Raw genomic sequence first — 15481 nt, forward strand, 5'->3', positions numbered from 1 at the left:
TGCGTATAGGGCTGTTGGTTCGTCATTTCAATCCACTATAACCGCTACCAGGCCGTGAATCCATATAATTTGACAGACGTTCCAGCAACAGTCGGGTGCGTGCTTTGATTCAAGCGTAAAACAATTAAGCGCGACCTGCGTGACTTGGCCCTGAGTTTTCTGGCACATCAAGAACACGATTAGTCGTAAAACGTGGGGGAAAACAAGGTCTCGGCTCATTTAAAGATAAATCACTTGCCGTTTATGCATAATGCATTGGCCAAAGCAGCAAGATAGGGCCACCTTAATCCGATAAAAGTAATGAGTGAAAAATCGTAGCATATATTTGATATGGATTGCGGTCGAAGGTGCATAAAGAAATATCCGATTCACCTGCCGATTTGGCTCAGTGGCATATACGTCCGGATGCAGCCATGCACATATTGTCGCAGTGAATTAACCGCCTTGTGCCCCGACTGCTCTCTGGAGACTTTATAAATGAGGATAATATTCCGACTGCTGGTCTGTGGTTTCTTTTTTTCATCCCATATAGCAGACGATGGGTCTACAGGTACTCCATTAGTGTCGGCAATCGCATAGTTTAAGACTGGGATGGTTCGATAGCCGTATTGATATTTCAAAAACTGTTAGCGCGCCCGTCCGGTCAGCTACAGAGTGAAGTTTAAGAATCAGAGAAGAGTGTTTGGATCTTGTAGATTTTTTATATAGTATAGGGTGGGGAAAGATGGGACACTTTTTAATTTTTTATCGTTCCGTTGGTAGTAAACATAGAACATTCAAAGAGTTATAATAATAATATGTACTAAAGGTGTTCCCACATAGTACTATCGTAATTCATATTCAGGTGTAAAATCTTATAATTTGAGCGCCGGTTAATGCTTTACTAACGGTTTAGGAAATCATTTGACGTTTTTTCTGTAAGTTTGGCAGTGTTTTTAGTTATAGACCATTGATTTTAAATGTTATTGGTCGAGACTAATGTTGCCCCTATAGAAGTCGCGTATTAAATTGTTATACTTATCTTTAGTGTGTTTTAGCATGATTAGGCGTGATAAAACAAGATTGAATTAACTTGAATTTAGTCCAGACTTACATACTAATTTTGGTTGCCGTTTTCGGATCAAGCAACCTGCAAAGTGGGATCACGGAGACCTCATGTTAAATTCACCCGGTAAGTATTAGATTTTATGTTTAAACAACTAGGAAAGTGGTCGTAACGCTCGATAGACTAAGACGATTGATTTTCTTGCTAATCAAAAATCAAAACTTTGATTAGCCTGTCCTTGTATAGTGCATGTCAAAGTAACGTTGAGAGGTATAGACTTTGTTACACTTTCGGCGACAACGCGTTGAATATTTATGTGTGTGGTGTTTCTAATGGGTTCGCATTCACCAATGCCCATTATGCTTATTTTAGTGGAATTTCAAAATTGATTCACTGTCATGTGAGGGCACCCAAGTAATTTTTGGGCGCGATTCGAGCGGTGTTGTACCACCGACCACCGATGCCATTAACCTTTTATACCATTACCCACTGCGCGTCGTGCGGTTGAAGCTTCGTTAGGCAGCATATAATATATCCCTGGTTGTATATATTGTATATACAGTAGTGTGGGGGAAGATGGGACACCTTTAACACATAATATCCAAATATCCCAATCGTGTTTTAAACAATTGACAACAGTCTATGGAAGTCGTGAGGATATAGTTTGATAATTTTTTGAATGTTCTTCGTTTACTACCAAATTGGACGAGAAAATAGAATCAAAATATGTCCCATCTTCCCCCACCCTACTATATATAACAGATCCCTGATGCATATAATAGATCCCGCTTATATTGTTAAATATTCACGATCGCGCTTTTTAACGGTAAGATGATTTTTTATTCCCTTTTATGTCGTCATTGGTAGAAAACGAAGAATATTTAGAAGAAAAAAAAAATAACTGCAGTTTTAAAACTGTGAAAAAGCATTGTTAATTGTTAAAAATACGACTGAAAATATGGGGAATTATGTGATAACGTTATCCATTTTACCCAACCGGACCTTTTTGTTTTAAACAATCAACAACGGTCTGTGGGAGTCGTGAGGATACGGTTTATAAATTTTTCAATGTTTTTTGTTTAATTCCAAATGGGATGAGAAAACAGAATGAAAAGGTGTTCCATCTTTCCCCACCCTATAATATATGTTTATTAAATTCTGCATTTTTTCCTGGGCGATGTTGTTTTTTTTTTCTGGAGGTTTTGATCACCGTAGGCAATGCCCTGTCAGTAGCACTGGCATTGAATGAAAGGTGTTGTTACTAAATTTACTCCCAATTGCCTAAACTAATTTAATTCTCCTGGTTTTTCAATAAATTTGTTTGCTGTATGGTTTTACTTTATTTTATTATAATTTTAATTAAGTTAATGCCTGTCACTTACAAGACAAAAAATGAACTGACTTTGTCCATCGATCCGCTAAAGTTTTGATAACGATCAATCTTACTGAGTCCGTGCGCAATAAAACTGCCCTCACATTTAAGCAACTCGTATTGACTTTTTTCGTTTCTGTTCCAGTCGAATCTGACCTGAATCTGCCTGCCTTGAGTAATGCGACGAATGAAACTCGAGCGAGCATGTTGATGGCTGACATATTAAAACCTGATGAAAATGTCTCACGATCAAGTTACGAGGAGTATATGACTGTCGCTTATGTTGAAACCGACAACTTAAGACACATTTCAAATGTCAGTGATCAACCGCATGGTGGAACCAACGGGACAACGTCTGTCAAACAGATATCGACCGAAATAATTGTTCGCTTGGCAACCTCGGTTATATTTAGCTGCATAGCGGCGTACATCGCAATTTCCCTCTCGGTCTACGAGTACAAAATCCGGCGTCGGACACCGAAGCGACGCGTTGGTGTGGTAGCAGCATTTATAGTGCGTTCAGTAGCGGTCAACGGTACCGGTAACTCAGACCAGATGGCGGCAAGGATGAGGGCATGCTCCATCATAAGTTCTAGCGCTGCATGCGCCATGTTCACCGGCAAATTAGTTTACGAATTACTTCACACATTCTTCGACGGCTTCCACCATTGCGAAGCAATCACCAACACTATTTTCGTTCTAATGACGTCCTCGCTAATATCTGTATACGTTCTCCTGTGGTTGCGCCAACGCTCGTTCTATCTACACCCGTGTACAAGGCATTTAGAGACTATAGCAGTAAGGTGGCTTAGCCCGCTAACTCTTGGCTGTATAGTAGTCACTGGACTTTTGGTTCCCGCTCTTTTCGGTCTCGCTCGTCATTACGAGGTTTCTAGAAATGGCTGCCATCTTCTCGATGGAAGCCTAAGCTTCCACTTCGTATATTTAGTCGTAACGGCCGCGCTCTCTATTGTATTTCATCTATGCCTTCTTTACCTTTTTGTCCGCCCGATTCTCACCCATCGAAACAACGTACAAGGAGGTATGAACAATATCAAATCCCGGGGAACAGAAAGACTGATAGCTGTTGTAAAAAGAGCGGTTGGAGTAACGATAGTCTGCGTCATCCTAGACGCTACCATTGCATCCATAACCTTCCTATCAGCCAACGAACCCGTACACACAATTGTGGAAGACATAATAGTCCTTGCGAACATTATAGGCATGCCGCTCACTTTTGTGGATTGGAGGCGCCGTCTTAATATACCGAGAATGAAATTCTCACTGCGGAAAAGCTTTCGCCGGAGCACGAAGTCAAATGCGTCTGGTTTAGCGTTGGCTACAATCGATCCCGAGGTTTACTAATTAAGCCTTTTCAAGATTTATGACTTTTGTTTTAATGCCATCATCTCGTTGCACAGTGTTTTAATACGAACGTTATTAAATATAAAACTTTATATTTAAATCTGGATATCGATGTTTTCACGAATAATAGAAGTAATAACAGTTATTCTCATTTGCTGAAACAGTCGATATATAGTGGGGGGGGGAAGATGGGACACTCTTTCAATAAATTTTCTCGTCCTATTTGGTTGTAAACAAAGAAGAATTAAAGAATATAAAACAGTATCTTCGCGACTTCCATTGATGTCGTTAATTATTTAAAATACGATCAATAATTTGGATAATATTTTTTATAGAAGTGACCCGTCTTCCTCCACCCCACTATACAGAACTGCAGCGATAATTAAGTCACAAAACGAACGGAAAATGGCAATAAAGAAATATCGAAACAAATAAAAATGTACAAGGCCCAGCGTACTGATATTCTCATGATACGTGTTTGTAAGCTTTTAAGATACTAGATTTTTAGCACGAGCTCGGGTATGCGCTTGAGTTTCTAGAATAGGAAGTGATCACTTGATATCGGGCTGTGACATCCTGGTTGTTATCAACCATTTTAACGCAGTTTGAGGATATCGGGCTTTCAAACGTGCTGCACATACACTCAGCGTGTGGGGTGCGCGTGTGTGCATTGGAGTGAGTGGGAGATCCCATGCTTTGGTTAATAGTACCAACACATAGTCGACCGGAATGCAAGGACGTGTCGAACGTGGACTCGCACGCCGAACGTCGTATTAGGTAATTACGAAGTGGTGTACTGCTGAGTGAATCGCTCGCTCCTGGCACTTGATGAGAAGTTTCCTCCTGTGAGGAGCAACAATTAGGTTGGCAGGAGGCGCATTTTGCTCCTGTGACCGATTGGGTCAAACGGGCAAAATTCGTTTTCATTGTAAACGGTCGAGTTTGTATTTGATTGAGCGAATTCACTGCGTCTGTTGTGTTGATCGTTTTTTCGTTGATCTGTACAGATTTTTCGCCATTGAGTCTTCGTTTTGGAGTTTTGTTTGAGCTGTTTGAGCTGCAGCAGTAACATGCATTGCCAGTCGATTGGTTGCAATATCCAGTTACATTTTGTTGCGAAGCATGTATACTGGTAGAACTGCTGCTGTTCGTTTTCCGGTCGTGCTGTACTGGACTACAAGCAGCAAATTTCGCGTTGTAGTGTCGCGAATATTGCGCAAGTTCTTTAAGTTCATAGCCAGAATTTACAGTGTGCCTTCGAAATTTTGTCGGCAAAGACGATAAGATATTATGGTGCTTGATAACTGGTGGTACCGTAGTCGAAAACCCACTATTAGTAGTTGGTACGACGGTTCGTTTTTTCGCCACAAGGCAACTAAGAGATTCGCTCGCTCGGCTGGCGGTTATTTGAGCTGTCGAGTCTGATGTTATCTCAGGATCAGAAGTGACAGTTTTGGCAAGACAAGACAGCCTCGTATTATCCATTTTGCTCCTTATTCGGTCAAGTTCGCAAGCAATGGTTGACAGTTTTTCGTCAAAGTTTCGTTGAGTTGCTTGCCGTCGTTTTTCACTCTCAACGCGCAGGGAACGCGCTTCCTCTTTTACGCTATCTATCAAACCTGTGACATTCAATTTTTTTTTAAATTCCGAGTATCGAATGACTTCATACCCATGGCCTACTCAATATGTATGGAGTAGGTCTTAATGTTTTAAGTACGCCATGATATACAAAACCAATACCAAATCGACGTTATATCGTAGACTAATACTTTGTTTTAATATTACAGCTAAAATTTCTTTCTTTTAAAATTTATTCATTGTTTGCATTATTTCTTTCAAAAGATTTTAGAAAGTTTGTTTTTAGGTAATTTCCCTTCAGGAAAACCACCAAATTGTTGTTTGTTGTTTTTCGCGGTGGAAAATAATATACTAAAACACGCCCGGTGCGGGGCCCGGTGAGGCCCGGTGGGGCCCGGTGGGACCCGGTGAGGACCCGGTGTTACGAGTCATACTAAAACACGCCCGGTGGGGGGCCCGGTGAGTATTTCTTGAAAAGGGAGCTTTCCCTATTCAAGATCCACCAAAATGTGATGCGTGTATTCAGATTTTTAGCCTAATGAGACCCCCGAGTTGAGTTTTTTGAAAATTAACTTTGATTATGAATGTACAAGGTTTGTTTCGTTGTACACTTACATAATGAACTGTATTTTTAGCAAAAGTTTATTCGTTAAATTTGGTTAATAGGGGGTGGGGTAAGATGGGACACCTTTTTATTCTATTTCTCGTCCCATTTGGTAGTAAGCAGAGAACATTCAAAGAATTATAAAACTATGTCCTCACGACTCCCATAGACTGTTGTTAATTGTTTAAAACACGATCAGGATATTTAAATATTATAGTAGGAGTCTTGTAGGACGGGGGGAGACGGGACACCTTTAGCACATAAGATCCAAATTTTCTGTTCGTGTTTTAAACAATTAACAACGTTCCATGGGAGTCGTAAGAATATAGTTTTATAATTCTTTGAATGTTCTTTGCTTACTACCAAATGGGACAAAAAACAGAATGAAAAGGTGTCCCATCTTACCCCACCCTACTATATGTGCTATAAGTGTCCTACCTTAGGCCACAGTACTATACATACACTTATACTTGATCGAAGTTTTATTATTAAAAACTTTAAAAGACGAACAATGTAACTTTTAAAACGAAAAATGTAAATATTAAACATGATGTGTCTTTTAGTTAGCGTGTTAGGCTTTAAAGGGCCTAAACACACCCCAAATGTACTTCGCTTTAATCGATAGAGTGTGTTTTTCTAATTCCAACGACACCTTACTTGTTTTAATCGGTTCTGTATAACCAAAGATATTCCAGCTCAAACACCGTGAAATTCAAAAAACTGATTTGAAAGTTGCGTGGCGAAAAAAATTGAGAAGTGTACTACCCACGTGACAAACACGTAACAAAGTTGTTGAAGCGTGGCCGCTCTCATTCAGAAAGGCGAGAGGCAGTGTTTTCTGCGAAAAACGAGAGAACAAAAAAAAACGCAAAAAAGCACAAAAAAAACGCAGGTTTCGCTTTTACGAATGAATCAGTCACGTGACTAGTACGTTCCTACGTCACAATCACGGAGCTCGTAGTAAAAAAAAGATAGCGCTAGAGATCACTGTTTGAGGACGAATATCTCCGCCTATACTGGACCAATTCTAATAAGCAAAGTATTTTTGGAATCAATAAAACGGTCGCTTTATGAATTTACCATAAAAAATAAAAGTGACGTGGGGTGTGTTTAGGCCCTTTAACGTATTCGGACAAGCCCTCAGTAACGCGATCCCACGTTTGTTTCCGTTTTAGCAGAGCGATAATTAAAGGACTTGCGAATTACGTGTCCATTTTCATCATCATGTTTTATTTCCTATGCACATTTTGTTTCAGCGATGACGTGCGAAGCAAGAATGTAACTTCTACCACCGAAAATTGCCATCTTTATGCCTTGAAGACAGACAGTATCTTCCAATTTTTTCACAAGTTCTGTTTCACACACGCAATTTGGTGGCTCTTGCATAGGGAAAGCTCCCCTTTCAAGAAATACTCACCGGACCCCCCACCGGGCGTGTTTTAGTATGACTCGTAACACCGGGTCCTCACCGGGTCCCACCGGGCCCCACCGGGCCCCGCACCGGGCGTGTTTTAGTATATTATTTTCCACCGGGCCCCACCGGGCCCCGCCGGGCGTGTTTTAGTAGGACCCGTTTTTCGTGAAGTTACGAAGTTGGTCTACAGTCCTATATATATTCATGTCTGGTTTGGTTCAGACCAAAGTTAGTATAGACCAAGTTAGGAAACGGCGCTCGCGTCCGCCATTACGGAGCCCACAGAGCGTGAATCGCCTATACAAATGCATGGTCGGCATGTGTTCATTTAGTTCTTGTAAGCGATACAAAGCTAAAAAACACGTATAGCGGTTGTTTTAACATATAAAATATAATTTCTAATATAAATCTTGTTATATAATATTAAATCTAGGATTTAATGTGGAGTAAATTAGTATTTTGACTGGTTTTCGGCGTACAGTGTGGTTTAACAGGGTACTTTACGTTGGCGATTAAGACTAGCAGCAATCAGCTTAGTTTACATTATAATATATGATCATACCTACGAACCTACAGAGCCATTCTTTACTACATTTATAATCCAACATGAGTGGACATGCAGCTCCCAACTGCTTAAGTACTAGCAGATAAGGTGTTCGCGTTTTCCGATTTCATAAAGACCCGGAACGCAGAAAAGGTAGCTTACTAATTCAAGCAAAGGAACAAAAATAGTAACTCAGTATTGTTTTCCTCAATGTCACTTCGATATTAGGCAAATTTTACAAAGATACCTTAAGTTTCGTTGCCGGGTATACGCGTTGAGTTTGTGAGCCAAAAAGTAAAATCACGGCAATTTACATGCAAAACTGCAGCTAGATACACCAGTTTATGGTAATGTTATGCGTTTTTATATTTTAAACACGTTCTTTTATGTTTTTGGTTAGTAAACTTGATATTTTCTGTTTTTTTACTCTTGAATCGATTGAGTGTTCAATAAAAGTTGATTATTTTTGTGAGGTTTATTATTGTGATAAGATATAACATTAGTAGAAAGCCATTTTTACGCGCAGAAGTGCTTGGTTTTTAAAAAATCGCAATATTTAAACGAAAAACAGCACCCAGCAATGATAAAATGCTATGCCGTGGGCTCCGTAATGGTGGCTTCTATGACGTCATAGACGCGCGACAATGGATAACAAGACTCGTTGTTTTACAATCCGTTTCCTAACTTGGTCTATACTAACTTTGGTTCAGACAGGATAACCTTTACAAAATAAAAAGTAAACCACGTATTTCCTAACAGACATAAAATAAATAGGAAACGACAATAACTTCTCAAAACGTTGCGAATCGTGTAATATTTCATCATCATGTTGGACTTTTATCTTTCACGTCTCACCCTTCATTTTCTCGTTAGTTGCTTGCATTCTTCGTTCCCTTAGTTCGTGATAGCATAACAGATCTTCTGCATTCCGGAGCCTATAACGTAGCGACCCTGCTTGTCTAAACAAACGTTCCCGGTGCTCAAGTGCTATTCTTTCCAGCTTGGATCTCCACATTTGTGCTTCTGCTTTCGCACGTTGTTCGATTCGTAACGAGCTTCTTATTCTATCTGACGCGACTTTATATTCAGCCAGCAATCTTTAAGGATACCGCCAGGTAAGAGAATGTAATACATAATATATATACTTGTATTACTAAATATAACTGTGTATTGTTTATATATAGGCTACCACCGGGTAAAAGATTGTTATATTGTAGGGTGGGGGGTAATGGGACAGCTTTAGCACACAATATCCAAATATCCTAATCTTGTTTTTAACAATTAACAACGGTTTTTGGAGTCGTGAGGATACCATTTTATAAATCCTTATTTTTTGGGGAGGTTTGGAAGAAAAATGTGTCCCATATTTCCCACCCTACCATACATATTATATATACTTATATTACTGAATATATGTGCGTATTGACTATGTTTAATTGTTTATAATTGTTTATATATAGGTTAAGGCTAATATGCATTTATAACATCATCAGCATATGTGTACAAATGAAAACTGTTGGGTATTACATGACAAAAAATGTTTTTACCTGTTTTCGTCTTTTTTCCACTCGAAACTGGAGCCGAATGTCAGGTTGTTTTGCTTCGTTTGGTTTGGTTGGTGTTGTGGTTTTGAATCAAATTTTGTTTTTTTTATGTTGCCACCACCAGCAGAACTTGTAGAAGAAGACTTGCACATGATTATTTTCTTTGAGTGTCTTTTTCTACGGATCCTGGGCGCTTTTTCCTTTTTTGGAGGTTTCGGTTTATTTGCCATCCTCGGCACTGTAGGTTTTGGTGGATCTAACTCAATCTTGTTTGGCAGTTTTTGGGGAGTTTTAGTTTGTATTCTGTTTTTCACAGTAGTGATATTGTTATTGACTCTGTTTGCTCTGATGCTTGCTGCTTTGCTTTCTCTTCTTTTAGGAAGCTCCTTTTGGTTCATAACCCTTGCTTCATCATGTTTGATAACTTTTGTGCTTTCTTCATTAATTGTTTTATCAGATTTCACTTTTTCCACTGAAGCAGGTTTTGTATTTCTTGGTCTGTTCAAAGAGACAGCTTGATTGCGAGTACCACCAAGCGTTACTACTTTTTTCACCGTTGCAACCCCACATGAATTGCCCATGTTGCCCTATCTGTGTCTTAAACAATACAATTCCATGCACAGATAATTAGTTCCTCAACCAGACAGATAATTACTTCAAAATGAAACTGGTCTTCACTCTAAACAAAAGTTGGGTACTAATGCCACCAGCAGTTCAACCAGATTTTCCACTTAAGCTGATCTTAAGTGATATACAAGTAGCCAAACAATTACTACAAGGCTACTTCTTTTACTTCTAAGCTCCTTGACTTCGATTTTTTAATTGATTTATTTTTAACTGAGAATTGTTCATTTAAAAATGAACTTTGCCGCACAGTATTATTTTTTAAGCTTTTGGTTACTTTTTACTTACTACGAAAATACAAAAAATAAAACATATGAATATTTTGATTTCACAATCCTATGTTATTTCATATTATTGTTCTTTGTAGCTGAAACTTTTACCAAACTTTTTTACTTTAGAATGGCAAGTAAAGAAACTGTCGTGCTCGCATACAGTGGAGGTTTGGACACTTCATGTATTCTTGTGTGGTTGATTGAACAAGGTTACAAAGTAATTGGATTTCTGGTGAGTTTATGTTGATTAAGTTTTTTTTACAAGTGGGTGATGCCCTGCATCAAGGCATGCCATGGAACAAGGGATTTTTTATTTTTAAATAAGCTTTGATGCACCTTGTACTAAAGTATGCGATCACAATGATATATGACATGCATGGCATATATTTTAATACTGAAATACTGGATTTTACATCACTAACGTATGGGGTATATATTAGTCATGTCATGTGGTTACACCCATAAAGAATTAGACTTTGGAAAACTTATAGTCAGACGAAATTTATATTTGATTTTTATATTTTAAGTAACTCAAACAGTCCATTCGATTTTCGCAGGTTCAAATTACGTTTAAAATTTTGTGAATTTTTTAACAAAATTGTAAAAAATTTCAGGCAGATGTTGGTCAGAATGAGGATTTTGAAGTAGCACGAGAGAAGGGTTTGCGTCTTGGTGCTGAAAAGGTGACAAACATGATAAATAATGGTCCGTAAAACATTTAACAAGGCTATGTATCTCACATTTTTGTAGAGACTTCTTGTGTATAAAAGACACAAATATTTGGGTTAATCTTTTTTTTTCTATTTGTCCTTATATGTCTAAATGTCATTTTTTCTGAAACACAGAAATATATAAAACAAAAAAAAGATTTTTTTTAGTATTTTTTTATGGGAATAAGAGAAACTAACGCAATTATTATTTCATTTTTGTCATGCTGACCTAATACACATGTTTGACCAGATGTACATAGAAGATTGTAAAAAGGAATTCGTTGAGGAGTTTATTTGGCCAGCAGTGCAAGCAAACGCGAAGTATGAGGATAGATACCTCATGGGCACAGCTCTTGCTCGACCATGCATCGCTCGTAAACTTATCGAAGTAGCAAAGAAAGAGAATGCTACATACATATCTCATGGAGCAACTGGAAAGGTATTTTATATGAACTTTTTTATTGCAATTTTTTTTCAGTGTAAAAATATAATATGACATTTAGATTTTATGTTTTTATTAAATTTTATATAATGAATACTTTTTGTATAATGAAAACTGTTTTATTTAGTGCCATTGGGTCAGTGTAATTTTCTATATTAGTTGCTAAAGTGGGATGATGGATAAGTATTGCTTTATATTTGCCAATTACTATGCACTAACTGATAATTTTCACAGGGAAACGATCAGGTTAGGTTCGAAATAGCTTGTTACGCCTTATTTCCAACGATCAAAGTAATAGCACCTTGGAGGATGGAGAACTTCCTAAGGTATTTCGACAATATGTTGGACTTAAAAATAGTTGTAATTAGTTTATCCGAAATGTACAGATGCTGTGGCAAAGGGTACTGTATGTAGATATAGAGTATCTTGTTCATAAAAGTAAACGTTTATAGTAGCCGTGAAGTGATATGGACATATCCAGTGCTTTTGAGTATTTGTTTACCCGGCGCCGTGGCGTAGTGGTTAGCGCACCTGCCTCTAACCCAGAGGTAATGGGTTCAAGGCTCGTCGCTGCTACCATTGTGGGCGTATGCGTCCTTGAGCAAGACACTTAACGGCAATTGCTCCAACCCAGTGGTCACTAATGGGTTGTCCAAATTATCAGCCATACATAAAAATGAAAAAAAAATATCAAAAAAAATAATCACCCACAAAGTAACATACTTGGTAACTCGTAAGCTGGCGCGAGGTGTACACCCGTGTTATAACGACTGTCGTTTTCCGGCCACGCGAGGATAAAGTAAGTTACATTCATTCATTCATTTTGTTTTCATTGCCCCTGACTCTTGTTGTTTTGTTTTGTATGTAACTTGTTTGCTAGTATATTCTTACTGCTAATATGTTTTTATCATTTAAATTTTAAATCGGGGTTTCCCAAACTAGCGGTCATGTTAAGAACTTTGGGGTCGCCGAGAGTTCACCAAATTTATTCAAACTACGGCTTTACCGCTTATTATATACTATTAACCATGAATGGTCGCGCAGGATTTTAAAAGATTAAAAACAATAAAAACAAAGAATGTGTGCGAAAAAAGTTTGGAAAGCCCTGAAATCTTCACTACTGCAATCGAAGAGACAAATAAAAAAGTTAATATACAATAATATTAAATCAAGTTTAAGTAGTAGTACATGCTTATGTATTTTTCTACAGTCGGTTTGCTGGTAGAAATGACTTGTTACAATACGCTGCTGAAAAGAACATTCCAGTTAGTGCAACGAAATCTAAGTCCTGGAGCATGGATGCTAATTTAATGCATATCAGGTAACGCTATATGATGTATATGATAAGTAACTAATGCAATGCTTAATGTATAAATCTAAATTGTCAGCCATACATTAAATTGAAAGAATTTCAAAAAATAATTGCCAGCATATTTACTTACAGCGGGTAGGGGGATGTGTAAAAAAGACTTTTTTATTCAAATAGTTTTTACCCGTAGCTTATTATTAAGATTTTAATTCTTTTTTTTTTCTTTGTAATTTTAATAATTTGATCTTCATTACTGTATTTCAAGCAATAAATAAAGTTTATGTTGTGTAACTAACTTAACCATTCTAGTTTCGAGGGGGGTGAGTTGGAAAACCCAGCGACAGCAGCCGACTCTGACATGTATATGATGACTGTGTCACCGGAGAAAGCCCCTGACAAGGCAGATCACATCTCTATTGAGTTTAAAACAGGTTATCCTGTCAAAGTGAAGACTCATGATGGTCGTGTATTGGAAGAATCACTGCAACTGTTCGTATATCTGAACGAAATTGCGTAAGTCCACTTTTTCCGTTTGCCATGTTTGTTTTATGTGATATAACTTAGTGTCGTGTTATTATAGGTCTAACACACGCAAGCAGACGTGTTTAGTTTTCTTCATATTTCCCTTTTACATGCGGGCTTATAAAAGATCACGCCTTTTCAGTTCACGTATTATGGGTATGTAACGAAAGAAGAACTTCACTACCGCGAGCACGTCACTTCTGGACGTACAAGGGTGTTGGGGTAATGGGCCAAGTCTGGCCTAAATCCCAGGTCCTCACAGACCTCACCCATACAGAATAGAATAGAATGTAACAAATTAGTGTATGAATGAATGTAACTTATTTATCTTCGCGTGGTGCGTAAGCGACAGTCGTTATTATAACACAGGTGTTCTGTTTCATACCCCTCGCCTACAGTGGTAGCAGAATCGAGCCTCGAAACCGTAAACCCTTAAACCGGAGGCAGACGCGCTAATCACTGTACGACCGCGCCGAACGTTAATGGTCTGAATTTTTAGCGGAAAGCATGGAATTGGACGCATCGACATTGTAGAGAACCGGTTTATCGGTATGAAATCGCGTGGTTGCTACGAAACCCCGGCAGGGACGGTTCTACAAGAAGCACATATTGACCTGGAGCTTCTAACCATGGATCGTGAAGTGTTAAAGTTGAAGCAATACCTGAAACGAGAGTTTGAGACTCAGGTTTATAATGGTAAGCATTGCTGATATAGTAGGGTGGGGGAAGACAGGACACTTTCATTTCCTAATACCCACATATTCTGATCGTGTTTTAAACAATTAACACACACTACGGGAGTCGTGAAGATACAGTCTTATAAATCTTAGTATGTTCCTTGTTTACTACCAAATAGGACAAGTTGATAGAATGAAAAGGTGTCATGGCGACGGTCGTTACCCCGCCGAGTTAGGATAAAAGAAGTTTCATTCATTCATTCACATCTCTGTGTATGACGTCACTCATAATAATAATGCACGTTCAATGTATTACAGGCATGTGGTATAGTCCGGAGTGTGAATACACTCGAGCGTGTATTGCTCTGAGCCAGAACGTTGTTGACGGTACTGTACATCTTAAATTATACAAGGGAGGCGTCTACGTGATGTCACGTGAATCTCCCCGCTCGTTGTATAACCAGGATCTTGTAAGGTAAGTTGTAGCGTGTAAGAAATATATGTGATATGGCAGAGTTAGTGATATTTCCGGTGTTTCTGTGTTATAAGTTTGTCTTGAATGAATGAATGTAACTTGCTTTTATCCTCGCGTTGCCGGAAAACAACAGTCGTTATAACACGGATGTTCTGTTTCACACACCTCGGTCAAACATACTAGTTACCTGGAATGTAATTTTGAGGGGAATTTTTTGGATTTTTTTTTTGTTTTTTTTATGTATGGCTGAAAATTTAGGCAACCCATTAGTGACCACAGGGTTAGAGCAATTGCCGTTAAGTGTCTTGCCCGGATTCACATCTGGTTTTGTGGTGAAGTGACTTTTCGGAGGATTGTATAATTCAAATGTCTAATTATTTGGCCAGTGCCGCGGGAGAATGATTGGCTTTCCTGTGAAATCGTGTTAAGGTTCGATACGGCTAGCAGAACTCTCCTGTTATAACGACTGCCGTTGGCCCGCCACGCAGGTTACATATATGCGGCATATACGGTTCTTTGTTGTTTTACAATATTTGTTTTTCATTCATATTCTACCCGGCCTGCCACGCTAAATAAAATTTACCTGTACTTTTCCACTATAACCTTTTAACGACCCTTCAGTATGGAAGTGGAAGGCGATCACAACGCCGCTGATGCTACAGGCTTCATTCGGTTGAACGCTCTGAGGTCTCGGGAGTTCCAGAGAGTCAAGCGGTCGTAGAAACCCAACATTGTAGCTTTCAACAAGCGGTATATCACCCGTATGCAATATTAGTATATAGCCCGGTGGCTGTTTTCGAATCGTATTGACGGCTTCGCATTTGTGCAATTATTGAATACAACACAACCTTTATTTATGCACATATACATCCACAAAGTTTCGTTTATAATATTGAACACGCAATGTTGATAGTGATTTTTAATAGAACTCTTAATTGCCTCTGCCATAGCGTCTGTGTAATGAATAAAGCGCACAATATATAT

The 15481-nt window shown here is 38.5% G+C and overlaps 4 protein-coding genes across 5 annotated transcripts; 2 read left to right on the plus strand and 2 right to left on the minus strand.

Annotated features, from left to right (window-relative positions):
* The first annotated feature begins 38 nt into the window (after nt 1–38).
* Nucleotides 39–4238, plus strand: LOC149731855 (uncharacterized). Of its 2 annotated transcripts, XM_089884907.1 has the most exons (3): nt 39–1171; nt 2563–3773; nt 4118–4238. In XM_089884907.1, the coding sequence occupies exons 1-3, from the start codon at nt 1156–1158 to the stop codon at nt 4121–4123; spliced, it is 1233 nt and encodes a 410-aa protein (XP_089741033.1). In that variant the 5' UTR covers nt 39–1155; the 3' UTR covers nt 4124–4238. The 2 variants fall into 2 exon arrangements, with proteins under 2 accessions (XP_089741033.1, XP_089741032.1); XM_089884906.1 differs by lacking the exon at nt 4118–4238 and having other exon boundaries at nt 41–1171; nt 2563–4002.
* On the minus strand, nt 3775–8937 carry LOC149731856 (uncharacterized). Its single transcript, XM_089884903.1, has 2 exons — nt 8778–8937; nt 3775–5401 (listed from the first exon to the last, which is right to left on the minus strand). The coding sequence occupies exons 1-2, from the start codon at nt 8935–8937 to the stop codon at nt 4287–4289; spliced, it is 1275 nt and encodes a 424-aa protein (XP_089741029.1). The 3' UTR covers nt 3775–4286.
* LOC149731857 (argininosuccinate synthase-like) lies at nt 8929–15478 on the plus strand. The gene is made up of 10 exons (XM_089884909.1): nt 8929–9037; nt 10489–10594; nt 10977–11045; nt 11323–11511; nt 11749–11840; nt 12725–12835; nt 13133–13336; nt 13845–14041; nt 14341–14497; nt 15119–15478. Exons 2-10 carry the CDS (start codon nt 10490–10492, stop codon nt 15216–15218), a joined length of 1224 nt encoding a protein of 407 aa, XP_089741035.1. The 5' UTR covers nt 8929–9037; nt 10489; the 3' UTR covers nt 15219–15478.
* LOC149731858 (uncharacterized) lies at nt 9466–10493 on the minus strand. The gene has a single exon (XM_089885546.1). The coding sequence runs from the start codon at nt 10045–10047 to the stop codon at nt 9466–9468; it is 582 nt and encodes a 193-aa protein (XP_089741672.1). The 5' UTR covers nt 10048–10493.
* Nucleotides 15479–15481: the final 3 nt, after the last annotated feature.

The sequence above is a fragment of the Ciona robusta genome, chromosome 9, assembly GCF_009617815.1.
Source record: "Ciona robusta chromosome 9, ASM961781v2".
In the NCBI taxonomy this organism is placed as follows: Eukaryota; Metazoa; Chordata; class Ascidiacea; order Phlebobranchia; family Cionidae; genus Ciona; species Ciona robusta.